Source organism: Columba livia, chromosome 3 (genome assembly GCF_036013475.1).
Source record: "Columba livia isolate bColLiv1 breed racing homer chromosome 3, bColLiv1.pat.W.v2, whole genome shotgun sequence".
Classification (NCBI taxonomy): Eukaryota; Metazoa; Chordata; class Aves; order Columbiformes; family Columbidae; genus Columba; species Columba livia.
In genome coordinates this window covers 7,319,274-7,339,908 of record NC_088604.1, presented here as the reverse complement: position 1 = coordinate 7,339,908, position 20,635 = coordinate 7,319,274, and the positions used below count along the sequence as shown (strand labels likewise).

Here is a 20,635-nt window from a genome sequence, read left to right as displayed (position 1 = left end):
CATTCTTTTTTCCAATTAAAACAAAACACGTGGAAATGAACCAGTTAGGACAAGATTACACATTCACAGAGAATTTATCACAGATTGGTCCAGACCCCTGATTTTTTTAAGGACAAAAAAAAATGCATTTTTGTATTTTCTGCAATACTTCAGTCGTACAACCAGTCTGACCCTAAGAGCTCTGCCAAGTTTCCTGATAGCATCCCAGCCTTGCTTGCTCACTGTGCAGCTTCTTCTCTTGTTTGAAACAAATTGTAAACTCACTTGCACCTCACACGCCTCAAGCTCAAAAAGATGCCCATAGCAATCCCCCATAGCAATCTTGGAAGGGATCTGCAAAGGAATCGAGGGCACAGTTCAGTGGCAGAAGGTGACCATGGGCAGGTTTGTCCTGAACCACAAGTTACAATAAGAAAACACAGACAAACCCTCACTGGGTACAGGAGCTGAATGTTCCAGCACAGTTCTCCATCTTCTGCAGATTGCACAGTTTACGAAGCAAATCTGCAATAATGTAGAGTTACTACAAGACACAACTATGCCCAAAAGCAATTTAAGTGCAGTTTTTGCTTGCTGTTTGGGGTACTTGGGAGCTAGGATTAACTATAAAGCTGCACGTTAAAGCAAATTCACAGCCTCAGCAAAGCTGTTGTGTGGAATTCGATGCCAGTGAAGTTTCACAGAGACAGACTTCCTTCTCCACTACCTCAAGATCAAGTGACCACCACTGAGAACCTCTGCATGTCAGTGCTTCATGTCCCAACAGAAATGTGGATGCTTTGAACTGTCAGAAATCTGCTTAGTGGGAAAGGAAATTTAGGATTACTTTTGTTCACAGTAAGTATTAAAAGCCACTCCAAGATTTACCTGGGAACAACAGAGATTAATTTCCTTCTAAGCGCTCCTGTTTTTGCAGGCCCAAGCTATTAATAAAACGTCGTCATCCACCTAGACATGAATGGGTAACAAAATACAGATCTGCGCGTCAACAGGACCTAATGGTGGCATCCCCAAGGCAATAAGCTAAATCGGTCTTGTAACTCATATATGAAGCATTAGCCCAAGCAAAACCTTTCTTTTTCTTGGTAAGAAAAACGTGTCTAAAGACTACTTAACCCCATCTATTCATAAGCACAGAAGACCTGATATTGTTCCTTCCACCAGTTTAGTTTAATTCCTTCTCTTAGTGGCTGAGCTCTGAAGTATAATTCAGCTTTACTGGCAAAAAGCATGAATGTCTCCGTCTTCACTCAAACCCCTATAAAAGGGGAGTTTCTGTACTTCTCTTGGCTTCTGGTAAATTAATATCTATTACTATATTGCATGCTGTGCTTAAAACACTGCTGTGCTGGTCTAGAAAACACGAAACATGTTTCTGTTGCTGAAGTGGCTGAGGGCACGACTGATGAGCAGCTAAGCAATGACTGCTTGAAATCATTGCAACGATTACCAAAAGGAATTAAAAATATCTGTGCAGGATACCAGTTGTAAGCAATGCAAGCCAAAAACATGAAAAAATAAGTTAAGCCCAGAGCAGAATCTAGAATGCAATGTCTAAAGTAGAGTTACATGTGTACAGCAAAGCCGTGACTTGAACTTCCCTGGCTTGGGCCACTGGGCACAAGGAATCCATCACAGGCTTTTTGACATCCAGTACAGAGCATCAGGAGGATGGGAATCCAGTATCAAAGTTATTATCAGCTCGGGAATCCAGTATCAAAATTATTATCAGCTCTTTATAAACTATAATTTCAGTCTCCTCACACTGCTTATATAAATCAGTACCTTAATGGCTGGCTTTTGGTTTTTCACTGCAAATTCATTATTTCTATTCCTTCCCTTAATTTGATTATATCTATGTTTTCCAAGATGTTTCACATCTGGCAGGGGTATTTCTTTGGAACTGGATAAATCTGCATTTCAACTACTCAGACATATTTACTGGGATTAAAACTAAATTTGCTTAACTGAGTGAAAAAAGAACTGAGGAGGGTTGTTTTGGACAGTTCAGTGAATACATCTGTCTGTATATCAGCAGAAAAAGAATATATATATATATATGTGAAAAGCTAGGATACATACAACACTGTGCATGAGCGCTGAGAACACCACAGAGATACAGCTTCACCTGACATCTCTGCTGCTCTGAATTTTTTTTTTGATAATATATAAGCGGAAGACAAATGAGAAATAAACATTATTCAAGCCTCTGTGAGACCTTCCCTGCAGAAAATATTAGATTACTTAGAGCAGTCAGGGGAAAGGTAGTAAGAGTAGAAAGGAGAAATGTAAAATAGTGAATGAGAAACATGAAGGTAGGACTGAAAGATTTTTGTATTTTGTGCAGAGCTGATAGAACAAGAGAATAAAATAATAAATGTCAAGGAATAGACTGTATACCCTGTATTCAGCTTGGCGTTCATCTGTCTGACACCCAGAGCCCAGTTTGGTGTAGCACAGTTGTACAACCTGGGCTCAGCTTTACTCAGAAAATAGCTGCTGATCTATGAGAAACTGCGTGAATTGAAGACATAAAACATAAGGAAACCTAAACACTAGAAAGAAAGCTAAGTGTTGAGGCAACAGTTAGAAGCTCAAGTACTCCAGAGCAAAAATATTGACACTAAAAGATATTATCATGTCCCCATCCTCAAAGCAAAGAAGGTAAATTATCAAGAACAAGGACCAGTTTATTCCTAGAAACAATGGAGACCAGTTGTTCCCCAGGTGGATGACAATGCCTTGGCATAGGAATACTTAAAGTAGAACTCAGTCCCAGCTATCATCTGTGTGCACTAACGAATGAATAATTGCATTTATTCCACTTGTAAAATCACTTTGCACATGGCAAAAGACTCCAAAACAAAAGGGAATGGAGAGTGTTAGGCAAAAAATATTGTTCAGTACAATATGTAACAGGAGAGCTGATGCCAGGAGCTGAGCAAGATTCAAATGAGCACATCTGAGGATGTTCTTTTTGCTGCATAGGCACATGAGAGAGGCTTTGAAAACAGGCCATAAAACACACATGGCAAAGAGGCAAAAATCAGTTCTGGTGAAGAACGATTAAACTGCAAGCTAGCAACCTATCTGTAGAAAAAAAATAATCAAAGTATTTCTTCACTTTTTGCTGGAAGGTCTACTCCTGGTCACTTTTAGTTACCTGGAGGAGCATTGTGTGTTGACATTAACTGTTGGTACTCTCAACACCATATTTCTAACACATACTGTCCTCTCCCTTATAGATTTTTCTTTCTAGTATGGAGAAATATATAATTACACATCTAATACACCACAGCTTCTGCCTTCTTCATGAGTGCCTACAAAGATGCAGTGACATAGTCATATTTCAAAGACAAACTAAAAAATCATTACCAATTATTGTCAAATAAATCCCAGCTACAATGTCAGCTTCTCTAGAAAGCTTCGATGCAAAGGGATCTTCCTTCTGGAGATAGTGTGGGAGGAACTCTTCCTGGGAGGAAGTGTTGTCATCTGACGCCATCCCATTCATGTCCTGTTCAGTGTCTGAAAAACAGAAGAACAGTTTGCAATAGATCATGTCTGCCACCATAAAATGCAAAGATATTTTTGTTAATACACAACGTGCATCCTCCTGTCTTCATTTCTGCTCTGCCACCTCCCAGGGCATTTCAGGATCCAATTTAAAATTGCATAAAGCATTCTGCCATGATTTATTTCATGGAATCATAGAATCACAGAATGTTTTGGATTGGAAAAAGCCTTAAAGATCATCTAGTTTCATCCCCCATGCCATGGGCAGGGATACCTTCCAGTAGACCAGGTTGCTCAAAGCCCCGTCCAACCTGACCTTGAACACTCCCAGGGATGGAGCATCCACAGCTTCTCTGGGCAGCCTGTTCAGTGTCTCACGATCCTCATGGCGAAGAATTTCCTCCTTATATCTAAACTAAATCTCCCCTCTTTCAGTTTAAAACCATTACATCTTGTCCTATCACTATATGCCCTGGTAAAAAGTCCCTCTCCAGCTTTCTTGTAGGTCACCTTAGGAACTGGAAGGCTGCTGTAAGGTCTCCCTGGAGCCTTCTCCAGGCTGAACAACACCAACTCTCTCAGCCTGTCTTCATAGCAGTGGTGCTCCAGCCCTCTGATTATCTTCAGGACCCTATTCTGGACTTGCTCCAACAGGCCCATGTCCTTCTTACCACTTACTTTATCCACGAATGTCATTACTCATATGGCACTTCCCACAGTAATCTATCTCAGCAGTATCTAGGTGCCAGTGTGTTGTGCCATTCAAGTCAGGGCTTCTGGAGCACCCTCCCTGAATATCTGAAGGAGCTTCATGTTTCCAACTGGGTGTAAGAGTGACTCAAGACAAACATGTAAAAAACAAGCAAGGAAATTTTTTGTGTCTGAAAGGCTTCTTTGCTCAATATGTTTAATGCATAGTGAACTGGTTGTCTTTATTTATACACACTGTCCTTGTAATCACAAGAAACTGGGAATTATCAGTAAGACCGTCTCAGCAATTTCTTTGTATCCTGAGGGACACTGTGTCTACAGAGTGCTCTGCAAAATTTACACTTAAGTGAAAAATTGTATCCATAAATTCTCCTTAGAGTTATTTAGGTGGAGGGTTCTAATATAAATAGCTTAATAAGCTGTGGTTATAAACAGTAATTGGCTATTACAGTTATGGAGAAGCAACAGGACTATTAAATAATACACTTATTTAGGCAAACTTCTTGAGTTTTCTTTCCATTTCTTTTTGTGTGGAAATGGGCTATTGAGGTCAAGTGCGCTAAGATCAGTAAAGTGAACCCTGATATGGGAAAACCAGAATCTGTCACACTTCCATGAAATGTACCCCTCCAGGACAACCGAAGAAGTAAGGTGAGGAACTCTAGCATAAGAAGAAAATATTTCTGCAACGTTTGAAACCACCCAGCCAAGATCTATTTAGGACATTTAGTCACCCAGTTCTTCTTGCTGGTGATGATCGGGCAGGAGTGACATGCAATAATTTAGCAATTGACTCCCAAGGCTTCCATACTTTTTACTGTGGGACCTGGGACAAGTTGGGAAACTTTAAATTTTGCCCCTCTTAAAGTCCAAACTTGAAGGGAAGTTAAGTGAGAAGAACAAAATATTTCATTATTTTACCCATTTGCTATGTCTTCTGCATTTTGAAGGCAGACGATCTTCTCAGTAATGGCCCTGTATTGCCAGAAACATCACAGATGACGCCACCTAAAGCATCCACAACACTCTCCCTGCTGTCTCTCTAGCCTCGAAAAAAGACCTCATTTAAGGGAACCAGATTATGAGGGAACACTGCCATTCTAGACATGGGAGAAGCCAAAAGGCATCCCAGGCATTTGGCTCCAAGTAGAACTAAGTCTTTAAAGTTTAGCAGCTTCATTGCTGCTTTTTGGGTTGTTTCATTTTTTGTTTGTTTGTTTGTTTGTTCGTTTGTTTGGTGGTGGTGGTGGTTTGTTTTGTTTTGTTTTGTTTTTTTTCCAATAAAGGAAAAAATAAGCAAAAGCTAATTAATGAAAAAAAAAAATACCCTACGTGACTTCATGAGAACTTTTCTCCTTTCACAGTGATGGAGAATAATCACTCCAAATTGTTCACTAGTCCAGAAGGCAGAGCAACCATTTAGGTTTGGGTTTGGTACCATTGTACAGCAGCCTGGACATGGACTAAAGAGACCGTCCTGTGCCAAAAGGGTGGACTAAGGCATGAATCTGGGAAACAAAATAATCAGACTGATCATCCTCTGCAACCAGTCATAGCCACAAGTCTTGATTCCAATTCCACACAACCTTTAAAAGGATCCTGATACTCTTCTGTCCCACAGTTTGCATGGTCCCACAACCCTCATATCACCGTGGCTTTTGAACCATGTGGGTGGTTGAAGTGATGCAAATGGAAAAGAACATCTGACATCTGTCAGCACAATTTGGATTTGATATAAGTATCAAAGTGTTTAAGGGCATGTTCCTTTCCTGAGCTACACTAAAATCTCCCTCTCAAGTCAGTATTAGGTGGCTCACATGGACAATATTGACCAAATTATAAACACATTAAAAAAGAAAAGAAAAAAAAAAGTAAAGCAGTTTTAAAGAGTAAATTTTAACCTCTGTACATAATAAGCCCAGTCAGAAACCCAGTCATTGGGATTTTAACCAGCCTTAGAAGGAAAGGTGCAAGTTTTCCAAAGAAATCACAGCTATAGAGCAGGAGGAAGCCTTCTCTGATCAAACTGGACTGCTACAAAGGCAGATATTGCTACTTCATTCAATATAAATTGTTTATCTGCTTGCAAATGTTGGTGTTATGACTGACTAGTTCTATCTGGTTGCTAAAAAAAGCCTCTTATCTTGGCTTTAAGCAGAGAAAGCACATTATTTCTATTTAAAAAAATACAACAAAAAGAAAAGAGAGCTTAATATTTAACTTCAAAAAAGACACACAAATTTTCCTCGTTATTTTAAATTATGTCTCGCAAATTAAGAATAAGTTTCAGATATACAAAGATGAAAAACAACTTTTCTTGATTTACACAAAAAGTGTTGCAGATAGTTATAATACAGGAGGTTAGTACCAGATTATGGCTTTAAAAGATTTTCATCATCCTGATTAAGAGGGGAATTAGTTGTGCCTCCCAGATGAAGCTCTATTCAAGAATAAAATCTCACTTTTAGAGTTTAAAAACAAACAAACAAACAAACAAACAACAACAAAAACAAACAAACAAACAAAACACAGAAAATGAAGTCATTAACAAGGCAGAATAATTATTCCTCTCACAATTCCAACTCAAGAAAACCATAAAACTGATGTTCACCTAGTGCCTAAGAGATGCACAAAAAAATACGGAAAGGGAAAGCTTAAACTTCTCGGTAAAGCCTAGCAAATGTAGGGAATGTGCATTTTCCCAGATTAATTATTTCAGGAGCCCAGGTTTGAACTGCTAACTCTGGTGGCGCTTTTTTATACATGTGTTTTTTAAGATACTACAGTAATAAATGCCTGATAAAATTCATGAAGCTTCTGACACATCACCCCTAAAAGTTAATGAGTCGGGGGCAGGGAATATAAAATGTTATTTTAATATAGAATTTCAGTGATCCATGCTTGTACCAATCTTCATTGCTTGCAATGTTCTGTGAACTCCTAAAACATACTGGGAAGCCACAAAAATGTGAGGTGTACTAAACCCAGATTCAAATTATGCCTTCTTCCCTGTGGCTCAGATAAATATTGGCAGATAACGGCAAAATCTGAAGTCCTTAATCTAACTTAATAAGAAAATAATCATTATACTTATGTTAGCGTGTCAAAAATGGATGGGTTCAGTTTATGGAGAATAGTCAAACTGGTATGAAGTGGTGAAACTATTTTTATGACTTTGCAGGTAAACAAAGGAAATGTTAACAACTATTAAAAAAAGTCTGAAAAAACTAAAAGCATATTGTAGTTCAGAGCCAAAAATTAGTTAGTATGAGAAAGAGTGGTATGCAGTATGTCTATGGGAATCACAGAAATTGAGATACGATCAGATGCTACAAAGCAATTCCTCTGTGAAAGTTACTGTGGCAGCAATGTTTTAGCGTGACTCTTTGATGAGAGACCACAAAGAATGAAATATTATGTTCAAAGGCATGGGCTACATAGAATTGTCACCATTATTTGTACAGCAGATTAATTTACCAAGGGATAAATGGTAGAGTAAAACAGATTATGTCCATGGAGCCAGTGACACCTCATAGAAGGAATTACTAGAGCTTATTTTAAAAGAATTAACACAGCTAAAGTGATAACATTTGTCAATTGTGTTAATTAAGAAAATAACTTTCTGCCCTCTCATGATACATTAAAAACAATAAAACTACGAATAATTTTATGTGAGTCAGTAAAGACAAAAGCTAAAAGGATACGTTAGTGTCAGAGAGTACTGTCATCTTTTTAAGAGCAAAAAAAGGAATTTTCTTTTTCTTCCGTTTGTCCAATGACATCTATTTCTCCATAGCAAAGTTAGTCAGCTCTCAGTGTCTCCTGGATCCCAATTCATACTTCCAAGTGTCGGTTTTATTCTAACCTTCCCCTGTGTGTTTTGCGGACCCCGTCTCGCAAGCGTGAGCTGTGGAAGGCATGAGCAGAGGTCCCCAGTGGTCACCACCTTTTCCTCTCATAGCCATCCTGGCTGCTATGCTGGTAGCACAGACCATGAGCCCAAGAGTCCCAGTGACAATCACTGCTTCACCATTTAAATAGTTGTTTTTCAGTAGTTGTTTTCCTCCAGTTTGATGATGGCTGTCAAAACTCATTTCTATGACATACATCCTTAATCGAGTATTTCCTAAGGGTCCAACCAGCTGCTGCATTTAGGAATGTAAATAACAGTGACCAGAAAACTTTTCTCAAAACAACCACAGAGCAGCATAATTTTGTTATTATTATTATTATTTTAACATCCTGATGTAGTACACAAGATTTCCTTAAGAAAGAAGGTCTTCATTTAATCTCAGTTTAGGGCTAAATTCTGAAGATCCAATCTATGGACTAAAAGCCGTCTTTTCTCCTTAGCAGCCTAGTTTAACCACCAGGTTGTTGGGTGTTCTAGGGTAGATTCTCTCACACCTGTTGAAGTAGAATCATCACTTTGAATCCACTAGGTTAAAAGTGTACATTTCCTGCATTTCAAGAGGGAATTGTGCTTCATCACATCGCATCAGACTGCTGCTTTTGTGCTAATCACGACAGAATTCAGTTAAATTGAAATGTCTCTTATTTCTAATGTAAGAGAGAATCAGAGAGCTTTTTGATGTTGATATTGGGAAAATACTTTATGCTTACCTGTCACAGATCTGCCCAACCAACACAATGTAACATCCTGCTGTAACACTGGAAGGACATGGGTAATAGAAAAGCTACACTTAGATTTATGTGGTCTCCATCTCAGGGTAAAGATTCTGCTGAGAGAAGAAACCTACATTTTTTATTAAAGCCCCAGTTAGATGCTTCAATTTCCTTTCAGTCTTAAAAGTACACAGTAAGACTTACTACTGAGTTCTGAAACATTGCAATAATTATAAAAAATAGGACAATAATAAATTCACAAGTGCCTATGCAAGTGTCTGCAGTTGCTTTTACATTAGTAAGCGTTGCAGACCTACAGCAGTGGATCTGTAGAGCAAAACAGTCACTGTTGAATGATAAGACAAGTCTTTCGATAACTGAGTCCTTGATTCTGAATAATAAACATAAATTTAAAAATAAGCTCTCAAATGATGATTTTGCAATGCATGAGTGCACTATCTAGTGCAGTGGGTACACTTGGACAGGTACTGGAAAATAAACCAGTTATCAAGGACTGTTTTCTTCTTGTTCCCTTGAAGGACCAGAGGATTCCACTCTGCAGTAGGTCTCCAGTCACCAACGCATGAGAACAGAGAGCACCACACCATAGCCTGCCATCGGCTAGCTCATTTACAGACCATCTTTCCAGCACATCCCGTGCTGGAAGCTTCCCAGTGCCTGTGAAAACAGATTTAAAACCATAACAAAGAAACAAATATGCTGTTTCCAATTAGAAATTGGCTCATGCTTATTCTTTTGCTGCAGACATTCATATTTAATTAATGCAACCAATTCCACTTTTAAATAATATATTCTTTAAAACTGAACTGTTCCACTATAGGAGATCCAAAATAGTAACTCAGACACTATAAAATTACAATACCAAGCCTCAAAGCTTCTGAGACTAAAAAAAATAATAGCAATTTGAGGCTTTTTGTGGGGTTTCATCAATGCTGTTTTGATAGCTGTTTTGCTCCCTGCTCTCTCCTCATCTCGCACTGGGGTGTTTCACCATGTCCTTTGGAGCTGAGAAAAGCAAGAACATGCCATCCCCACTTCTTGCAGGAAAGGAGCAAAGCACAGAAGAGCAGCAACCTTTCTGCTGCCTTTCTCCTCCATGGAGGGCACTGAAGGAAGGGGGAGGAAAATCTCAGTTGTTCCTGCAGAGCATGGACCACCTCAGTTTTTTCCTAAGGTTTGGACAAATCTGGGGAATTTTCACCTGGAGCTGCCAAAAAGGTATTTTGCAGGGGGTGAGTGACAACAACCACAATAGACCTGACCGTTATCTGTCATTTGTCAGGCACTAACAATTGGTTTCGGGGCTTTGTAGACCTCCTCGGTGGCTGGCACACTGCAAACATAGCATGATGCTTTCCATGCCCCAAGCAAAATCCAGCCTGTGATGTTAAGGCCACATCTGCCTCAACAGCATAATCTAGAGAAGACTGAAGATTCATAATACCTGTCACCTCAGCAGCTGCAAACCACTGGCACAATCTGACGAGGCTGTGGTTTTCTCCATTTATGTCTCATCACACACCATGATTTTGTCACTGTCCATCTTTTCCTACCTAGTCCAGCCACTTTCCCACATTCTGAAGGAAATTCTTACAGTCCCAAACCCTACCAGAGGAGAAAAAGTTCTGGAGCATCAAACACAGAGCAATCCCCTTGGTCCTTCAGAGTCCCATCACTTTTACTTGATGGGCAGTTTTCAGCAAATTGCTAAACCTCCTCTCCCAGAAGAAAAACAGGGTGAATTCACATCTATGGCAGAAGTGGGCCATTGAACTAATGTGGGGTGGTGTAATAGCTCTCAGGTCACTGAAAGAAGCAAGAAAAATGTGTTCTTCTGTTTTGGAAAATTATTATAAACCACAAGCTGTACTAAGAGGTGTAAAGACATGCAATGCTTTTATGAAGTAAGAATGAATTTATTAGCTCCAGGAACAACAGACTAGATTTTACAGGTGAAGTCATACTCGGAAAACTGAAGCTGTGAGCGAGGCATGTGTTTTTCTTTTGTTATTATTGTTATTATTATTATTATTACTAATAGTAGTAGTAGTAGTAGTAGTAGTAGTAGTATTTCTCAGCATAGCATTTTTGGAAGACAACTGGTTTCTTTATAATAAGGAGATCAAAACTGAAATTTCAAATTCATCTCAGCAGACTGTTATATCTTCAATTTTGATGTGAAAAATTGAAACCATTCCGCTTTCAGAGTGCTGTATCTATACAGTTAGTCCTCAATATCCAAAGGGCACATAACAACATCCACAAGCCTGAAGTCATCTGAATTCTACAATTTATTTGTGGGTTTGTTTTCCTATAGCTCAACAAAACAACAAATAATGCTCTCTGTTGTGCAATGCCTGCCAACGTCCGCAACAGCAGCCAGAGGTATGTTTGTGTCCAGGAGCAGAATCTGAAGATGCTAGGGCATGCAAATCATGGAAAATTTACTTCTTCTGAAAACAGCAGTATGTTTGAGCAAGATGGGTAAAGCAGCAGCCTTCACAACAGTCACCTCTGATTAGGAAGACAAATCTCTCAACTATTCCCTCTGGCTGCTAATAAAACCCCCTGTGTGTGGTTTCCAAGAGGCCAGAACCACAATGCTCAATGATAAGATTGGAAGATTGGGTGGTATTTCCAAGAAAACCAGCTGAGTGGTGACCGGGGCTTTACAGTCTGGATGGCAGGCACTGAGAAATGAAATTACTGTATCTGACCATTGCAACCTTTATGACTGAAAAACAGTCTGGAGAGAGTTTCAAGCAAACAATCCTTACCTGATTTCAAGGCAGGATAAATTCTGGTTATGTTGTTAGGCAAGATTGTCCAGCCTTTTTTTAACAACGGAAATTTCACAGCCACCTGAGGTATTTTTTTTCCTGAGGTTAATTAAAATTCTCAAAGAGAGATACTTGAGACCACTCACTTCTTAAACAACTCACATCATTAGATCAGAGAGCCATTTTTCCCAAAAATAGATAGATAGATAGATAGATAAATAGAGATAGATAGATAGATAGATAGATAGATAGATAGATAGATAAATAGAGATAGATAGATAGATAAATAGACAGATAGATATAGAGCCTTTTGAGGAGGAATAGTATCAGGGATTAATTTCACTATTTTAGGACTGTAAATGGTGTAGATTCAATAATCTGCTAAATTCAGCCTTGATAAAAAAATTATTAATGCAAAATGGATTATGAGCAAGGCTGTGCACAAGGAATGACAATTCAAGTGCCTTGAATGGGTAACACGCATATAGAGAAGTGCATTTGTATGTAGTGTCATCGCTTTGGCAAGAACTGGACATCAACAGTGCTTTTTGGGGACTCAGAAAAAATAAAATGAAAGTCACCATGATGTTATACCACAAAATACTAATGAAATGCAAAAGGTGCAGAAAGATGAGAGGGAAGCAGTAAGACAAATTAAGACAAACCTGAATTGAAACTCAGGCATTATTTCATCTGAAGAACAAAGGGTGTTTAAGAAGCACTGAGAAAAAGTCAATTTGGGAACAAAAATTAAAAAGAAGAGTCATGTAAATATTTGATAAACAGCAATACAGATTTACTTCTGTTTGGATTTTAGTTCATAAAATCAACTCAAGCACAAAGCATCGTACACACCGACACTGCAAGAACACACAATGCAGCACTGTATGAACCAGAGCCCACAGCAGAGGATGCTCCCAGAACCCTCGCTGAGGGGCATGGGGAGGCAGCTCCCAAGACCATGCACAGCTTGACCAAGAAGAACACGTTACAGGAGGGGCACTTCTTAGATTAAAAAATTGATCTCCAGGTTCAAGCCCTCATTGCAAAATTCTTCAACTTTGAGAGACAGCTTATTAGGAGGGAAAGATCTATCCACGTTCCCACTGTATCCCCAGGATGTTCCTCGCATTCATGTTTGAGTTCACGCTGCTTACGAATTTCAGGGTGCACATCCCTGCTCTTGTCTGGGGCAAATAGCTCTGTGTTTTCTTCAAATGGTTTTCCTGCGAGTATTGGTGGTGAGTAGACCTCCACCTGTGTGAACCTGCTGCAGCAGAGTAGCACTGACTGACATGCACCAAATATCTGGCTCTAACCCTGTCCTAACCTTGCAAAAGGAATTTGAGTGTCTTTCTAGACCTCAGTCAAAACAAACCAAAAGAAAACAGAGCAGATATTTCACAGGATCCGAAGAGGCTGAAAAGGTTTTATTGAATATTTCTGTGGTACCTACAGCACGGCAGCGATAAAGGTTTCACACTCCTGCTTTCCTGAGGCTGATTTGTGAAAAAAAGCATGAGCCACTCAAATACAGGAGCTACATGATCAGCAGAAACTGTCTAGAAGAAAATGAAAAGGAGTCACAGTCAAGGCACAGTTCAGAGAGAACAAAAATAGGGCTAAAACCCAAGAAAACAGTACCCTGATAGTAGCATCATAGGAGTACAAACAACAAGGAAAAGCTACAAAAACAAGACCAGCTGAAGAAGAATAGAAAGACAATGCCAAATCACAAGATGTATCACCTGAAATTTTGATTTAGGCTCCCGGAACACTTTTAGGTTTCCTATTGCAGAGGAAATCCTGTTCCTCCACTTCAACATTGTGATCTGTTTGTCCATTAAACAAGTGTCCTGGAGACACACAAAAGCCCGATCCTGTCCCAAGGAGAAACAAGCGGCTTCTTGGCAGACCAGCATATGAAATCTCATCTGTTCCTTTCTCATGTAAAACAACAAGTCCTGGAATAAATACAAGCACAACTATTTTCCAGCTTATAAACCTAATTAGAGTGGGTTAGTGATTTACGTGCAGTCATACAGTGGGTCAGAGGCTGGGAATGTAACTTGGAAATGCTGACTCTCTTTCCCTCGTTCTCTGCTGGATTTCTCTCCTCCTATTACAGGCTGAGGCTGATATTAAAATTGTCCTTTTGCTGCTTGTTTACTACTGAAGCAGTAGTTCAACACTGCAAACTTCGGTGCAGAAGGTACACAAGGAGGGATCCTACATCCCACTCAACAAAGAAACATTCTCCAGCTACATGAAAACACCAGGATTTGCCGATGCCCAACTCTTAGATGAGTACTTCAGTGCTAATTTGTAATTAAATGCAGTTTAGAGTTCTGCTATGTATAAAAAGCTGTTTTTTCTTTAGTGCAAAGTGCCATCACGACACTGTGCTGACTTAGTTTTACAACTCCAGGCAGTTACCTTCTCTCTATGAACAAGCAGAGATGTGAGGAAGGGATGTGTACACAGTTTCTGCAAATAACATTCTCCCTTGTTTTAAGGGAGTATTTTGGGACATTCATTTTAATTTCTTACTTTGAAATCAACAAATAATCAGTATGAAATCGAGTCAATCAATATTTTAGGTTCCTGATATTGCCTAAAGACACAAATGATCAGTTCTCTTCCAAATTCATTCTGTGATAAAGGTAGTGCCAGATTTGTATAGACCTCCAACAAGCATAAAGAAAACGTCAATCCAAAAAGGACAATATTTATCAAAATGCCATTACACTGGCCACAATGAAATTATCCCTGGTTATATCATACAAGCCTAGAAACCCTAATACCATCAGAAGGGGTGCAAGAGAGAAAGAAATAAAAGACATGGTGCAAATATTAAATATCAAAACTTTCAGAAAAAATTTTCTGACTTCATCAGATATATTGCCGAATGCTAAATCCTAAAATCTTTATTCCTACAATGAAACATTTTATTCCACAGGAAGGAAAAGAAAGGTAGAATGGCAATCAAAATATTCTATCTGAAATTAAGTATTAGTGAAGCTAATAGGAATGTGGACCTGAATTAAAAATACAGGGAAAATACATAGTGTAAGCACCTAGATGTCCACATATGCATGCAACGTTGCACCTGCATTTTTTGTATGTACACTGCTATACTTGCAGCATCTTACACGAACAAGAGAAGAAACAGGACGTACCTTATTTATGAACTCTGTGTAGATCATCCCCCCTAGAGCTTCACAGCTGCTTTTAATTCAATGTCCAGAGCAGAGTGATCTGTAAAAGCATAAATCCACAACGCTCCTGGTGTTTCAAGTTTTAGAATTCGAGAGGGAGATGAGAAAAATCACACTGTTCCTTAGTAAAGGGCGATCTCTCTCCTTCCCCCCCTTCCCACTCCCAGCCTATGGATGCTGTGCTGTTCCTCCCTCTCTCACTCTTCCCAGCGGTACTGCTGTCGATCATCCACTTTAGCCCACAAAAATCACCCTCCGGAGCATCCTGCCCCCATGTCTGTGCCGATCAGCTTTCCGAAGAAGCAGCGACACCTCAGAGAGGGACCATGGGACTGTACCACTGGCAAGGGAAGGGGCATAAGCCAGACCCAGCCAAATTCTGTCAAACTACATGTCACATGCTACTGGATCCCTCCTGCCAGCACAGCTGTAATCCTATTTCTATCCCTCACACCACAAAACAGAGAATGTTTTTAAACTTGAAGGTTTATGTGTTATTTGTTTTTGTTTGTTTTTTTTCTCATCAAGTGATTCTTATTTTCTGGTAAGAGAGGAAAAATAATCTGCAGTCCTAAAAGCTGCTTTTAGAGAGTTAATAAAAGCATCTTTTAGTTTTGCATTTCACTCATGTTCACCAGCAACACCAGTCACTTATAAAACTGGACTGGAGAGTAAGAAGACGTGTGTAAATCACCATCACCACCCTGGTCTTAGCAAATTTTTACATTAGTTGAAGACCTGACTTTCACTCCCCATTGCAGTAAAACAGAAATTAAAGCCTGCAAAAGAAGTTTACAAATAGGAAATACAGGAATCAATCACTGATTTTTCCTCCACCAATACAGATTTCTGAGTCTGCAGAGCTCTGCCCCGCAGAATCAGTTTGTTTTCATCAGCTGCCTGATCAAGAAACACTTTCCTGGATAACACAGTAAAATGAATCCAATCATGGATATGAAAATAATATTGCAGGGAACAGTTTTGGTTGCTTTGTAACAAGAGACTAACCCTATCACCTTTCCACCAGTGGCTAAGAGTAAGAGGCTGCAGAAGTAACCAAAAGTTTTAATCATTAAAAAAATTAACATGACATTTTAATACCATTTAAAAAAAAAGAAAAAGATCATTACTAATTTCACCAGTGTCTTCTTTCTATGCTTGATGAGAGGTGAAAGGATCACGTTCTAGAAGTAAAAGAGATAAAAGGGTGGTATCCTACAATAATGAAAAAAGAGAAAACAAATTATTTCCAGAAATGGAGGCAAGGGAGAGTCTTACAGTAAGGCTGGATATCACTATCTGATGGTTACATAAATAAGAAAAGCACTATGTTTTCTGCTTTCCTAATGAAGGGACTGGGAGTAGCTCCATTTTCAGTAAAATCATGAAATTCCAGAGAGTAACTTTCTAATTGACCCAAAATCCAAAGCTACACTGTCAAAAACCATGTGTGGCAAATGACTTCAGGACAGTTCACTACAGAATTAACAGGAACGCAGTGCTTTATGCTCAACTGACTTGAAGCCGCTTTGCAGAAAATGCTCATCGTTAATGTCATGTTTTATTTACAGGGTGAAGAAGCAGGGCAGAGAAAGATGAAAAGCACATGGTTTTCCAAACACAAAATTCACTCTTGAAGAGATTTCCAGTCTTCCAAACTGTCAGTGTGTGCCAAAACAGTTGTAGCCATCAGGAAAGTTCTCAAAATGAGAAGCCCCAGAAGCTCCAGCCCCTCCAAAAATGCTTCTGCACTGCTCTCTACAAGACTTATGAGGAGACCAAGGCTGATAAGTCCCAAAACCAGATGCTACATGGTGGCCGTCCTCACCTCCACTTTTTCCACATCAACACGGAGCACAGTGGGAAGCAGCAGCACTTAGCGTGCATTAAAGAGAGCAGAATAACACAAGAGGGTCAGGACCAGGAAAGGGCAAAGATGGATGGGTGAAAAGTAGGAAAAGGTGTAATTTATAGAACCACCGAGAGCCTTTGGCACTTGGAGACAACAGGACCATGGTTCTGTTCCAAAGCAGTAACCAAAAAACTGGACTTTCAGGGTTCTCACTGATACTTCTGACCTATAACATCATTTTTAAGGAAGATTTTTATATTTGCTATGGAGTCAAATGCCAATAGATATAAAGTATACATTGAAGTCCTTCTGAGACATATCACACATCACCAGGACAGAGTTTGTTTTCCTTAGGTGCAGAAATCATGGGAAAAAATGCATGCAAGGCAGCAGTGGAAGAAAATTGAGTTCATTCCTCAGTTCATTGCAGGTGGTATTGACGGTATGATGTTGCCGTTGTTAGTAATGGACCATGGACCTCAAGTCCTCATCTTAGACCCATCTTAACTGGTCTTGACTGGCTTTTCTTGCTCAAGTAACAGAGTAATCAGGTGACTAAAATTTTAATAGAAAAAAGAAAATGGTCAGATGGTTATTTTTTTAACCACAGTCCTTGTTCAGTAGCTTTAAATCTCAGACTTGCTCATATTTAGTAAGGTTTAGTCACATCGTATCTGGCAAAAGTTCAGCAAAGAACCATGTGTGAGCAAAAATCCTAGCATAGTACAGTATCATAGGTCACTGGGAAAGAAGTTCACTAACAAACAACAGTATAAAAATATCCCCAAGCAAACCACAAAACTGAAGATTATCATAAGAAGAAACTGTTGGCACCAACAATAACACTGGCAAATTGGGGCACTGATATCTTGCCATGGCAGCCTTTGGCCAGCACCCAGAGCAAATCACAGGCAACCACAAGGATGGGAAAGTAGCTTGGAGAAAAGGGACAGCAAAAGGACAGTGTGGCTAAGAGATTGCTATTAACTACATTAGTGATTTCACGCCTTTTATTTTAATTAGAAAATGTGAATTATTGATGCATGGGTGTCATTTTAATTGAACTTGTAGCAGCTTTTTGTTTTATTTTAATTGGACTGGCAATCAATTCTTGTATGTCTCTATAAGGTCCACAACAAGATTTTGACTGTATCAGGCCAGGCTTAGGATGTGGTACCAACGCAAATTCTCTGAGCTGTTTGAGAAACTAGTTTAGGCACACGGGACTTAGTGAAGAAGTGAGACACAAAAGATTCAAATTGTGGAACATTTTTTTGGGAACCTTGGCAAAAAAATGCCATAGTTTGGAAAATGAAGAATTAGATCGCTGCAGTGGCTGAAGAGAACCAGGAAGTTGCTTGTATTCCCAAGCTTGGATGAATCCAGCTGACATGTACCTTTCATGTCTAGACCACCATAAATAGGGAAACAAAAGCCAACAGTGAACATGCTTGCAAGAAAACAAAAATGAATATTTGACTGGGGTTTTTTAGGAAAAAAAAAGGGGGGGGGAATAAGAAAAAAAAAAAAAGTACCAGGGGGTGGAAGGTAAAATCCTTCAGTCTGGCAGTACTTCAGTTACTAGTACACCACAGCTCTGTAATGTATCTTTTCAGCAAACAACATGAAGAACAATAAAGCCCCATGTTACCTGCATTATTTGCACCACTACACAGTATTTTTGGTGCAGCAAGTAGAATATCGGGCCAAAATACACATGGTCCTGTGGCAACTGCAGGTTATCTTAAATGTTCAGCACGTTCATTCACATGGTTATAAAAAAAATCATGGCTTGATGCTTAATGCCAGACTGATCAACTGAGATAAAATTTAAGTAACTCTCTGTTCGGCTTACGCAATTTCAGCTTGGCTACACACAATGGCTGGGAAGAGGAATATTTGAGTGCAAAAGCCTCATCCATCAGGATGTGTCCATCCAAATTACTCCCATGGCACTCGCACTCTCTCATTAAGAAATGGCTGCCAGGACTCATTAGAGGGCAAGGCCATGCAAACCTCCAAGCCATACATCATGACATGCGACAGAACAAATTAATACAATGGCAGCACAAAGCTCGAGGCACAGAAGAGCTCAGTGGTTGTGGGTTCCATCCCCTCTTGGGCCCTCATCTTCTAGGTGCCAAAACATGTTAACTGAAAATTTGCCTATTCTAAATCTACTAGCACCATTTTGGATGATATTTTAAATATTAATGCTGGGACAGGATTTGTCAAGTGAAGTAATTATGCACATGTGCAGGTGTTCCCTGTTGTCATGACACTGGATGAGCTCTAGTGCTCCTGACATTGAGACATCCTCTTCTAAATAAAGAGCTATAAAGCTAAACAGGAAGGAAGGAAGGAAGGAAGGAAGGAAGGAAGGAAGGAAGGAAGGAGGGAGGGAGGGAGGAGCAGGTAGCATCTAGTGATACTGTCATCATTTTTTGAGGAAGTGAAAAACTGAATGGTTGAATTAACAAAGAAATTGGAAAAAAAAGTGTGTTTTAGGTAACAATAATCAAGAAAATAAACCACACAGACAAGCAAAAGTGATCAGAAAAAAATTTGTTTGGAGGGAGTATTTCTTCCTTACTGCACCAAAACCTCACAGCTCCTTTTCATCACAGACTTCAGATTGACAATAGCACTCAAATTCCTTTCTTCATTTTGGCTACCTGTCTTTCAAATAGCCCCCTATGCCACACAATTCTCAGTTGAGTGTTCAAGTGGATGATCAATAACATGGCTCAAGTTAGAGTCCAAAACAAGCAAACAAAAGAATTTGATCTTTTGGCCTCTAAGGCAAATTCACACTTATTTATCTGCACCCGTCCATTGTGTTTTGGCTGTAAGTTTCTCAGTGCAGACATTTTTCTTCAAGACTTGACCATTTGTATCCAAATTACCACTATTATTTCTCAAGAGACAGCCTATTCTAGTCTTTTTCACTAATAAATGCTCCAGCTTTGAAGTTATGAATTAGTTACCTACAAGTTCTTGAGAAATACAATGCAACTGGAAGCATGAAAACTCCATCATGTTTTTTTCATCAAAACACAGATCTCTCCCTCTACTTATTGTAGGTAGATGCTTGCAATGCCATTCCTTTTCGACAGATAGCTTGAGTCAGGTAGCAAGGTAAAATACTTCCCTTTTATTCTGCCCCCTTAAGAAAAAAGAAAGAAAAAAACAAAACAAAACAGAACAAAACAAAAACAAACAAACAAATAAACAAACAAAAAAGAATGAAAACAAAACAAAACCAACCAAACAAATAAAAACACACACACACAAAGTCAAAAACAAACAAACAAAAAAACCAACCCATTCTTCCTAGGGTGTAATCCTGAATAGAAAAATAGAATAATTTCTATGTGAAAATAAAACCTTTTATGGGTATGCGAGTCCCTCATACCTTGTGTAAAGTGGCTATCCCCGTTGCTCCACCAGCAACTAGATCTTCAAGGCCTCATGTTCCACCATATATAGCTATGGAGAATTCTTCAAGGCTCCTTTCTCTCTTGTTTTCTGCCCTTGTCCTCACCCTGTTATAGATAACCCTCTTCAACGTTTTCTTACATTCTAAGCCCTTCCTGACTTCTTGGCTCCCAATTACTTTCTTCCTTGCACATAGAACTGCATTGCTCAGATGTGTTATCCAAAAATCTATCAGCCACTCTGAGGTGCCGTGGGATGGGGTCCATCTACATTAAGCTCATATCAGTTACTGCAGAGAAACAGATAGTTTGGTTCTCATTATTGCCAAAGGCCATATCACCTCTCTATAAACTGAATAGCTGAAAGTAGTCAAATGAATTGCTTTCTAGAAGTGTCGGGTTTACTAGGACTAGAGCTAGGTCTAAAATTAGTCTTAATTCTAACTTGTCCTATATTCATCCCTCCAAAACAAC

General features: G+C 39.2%; 1 protein-coding gene across 1 annotated transcript in view; it reads right to left on the bottom strand.

Annotated features, from left to right (window-relative positions):
• Positions 1-15,092, bottom strand: part of LOC102084116 (opsin-5-like) — a 32,074-nt gene extending 16,982 nt beyond the window's left edge. Inside the window, exons 1-2 of the mRNA XM_065055740.1 lie at positions 14,834-15,092; positions 3,376-3,528 (exon numbers count right to left, since the gene is read on the bottom strand). Coding sequence (XP_064911812.1) covers positions 3,376-3,514 — 139 coding nt within the window. The 5' untranslated portion in view covers positions 3,515-3,528; positions 14,834-15,092. The remainder of the gene's footprint in view (positions 1-3,375; positions 3,529-14,833) is intronic.
• Positions 15,093-20,635: the final 5,543 nt, after the last annotated feature.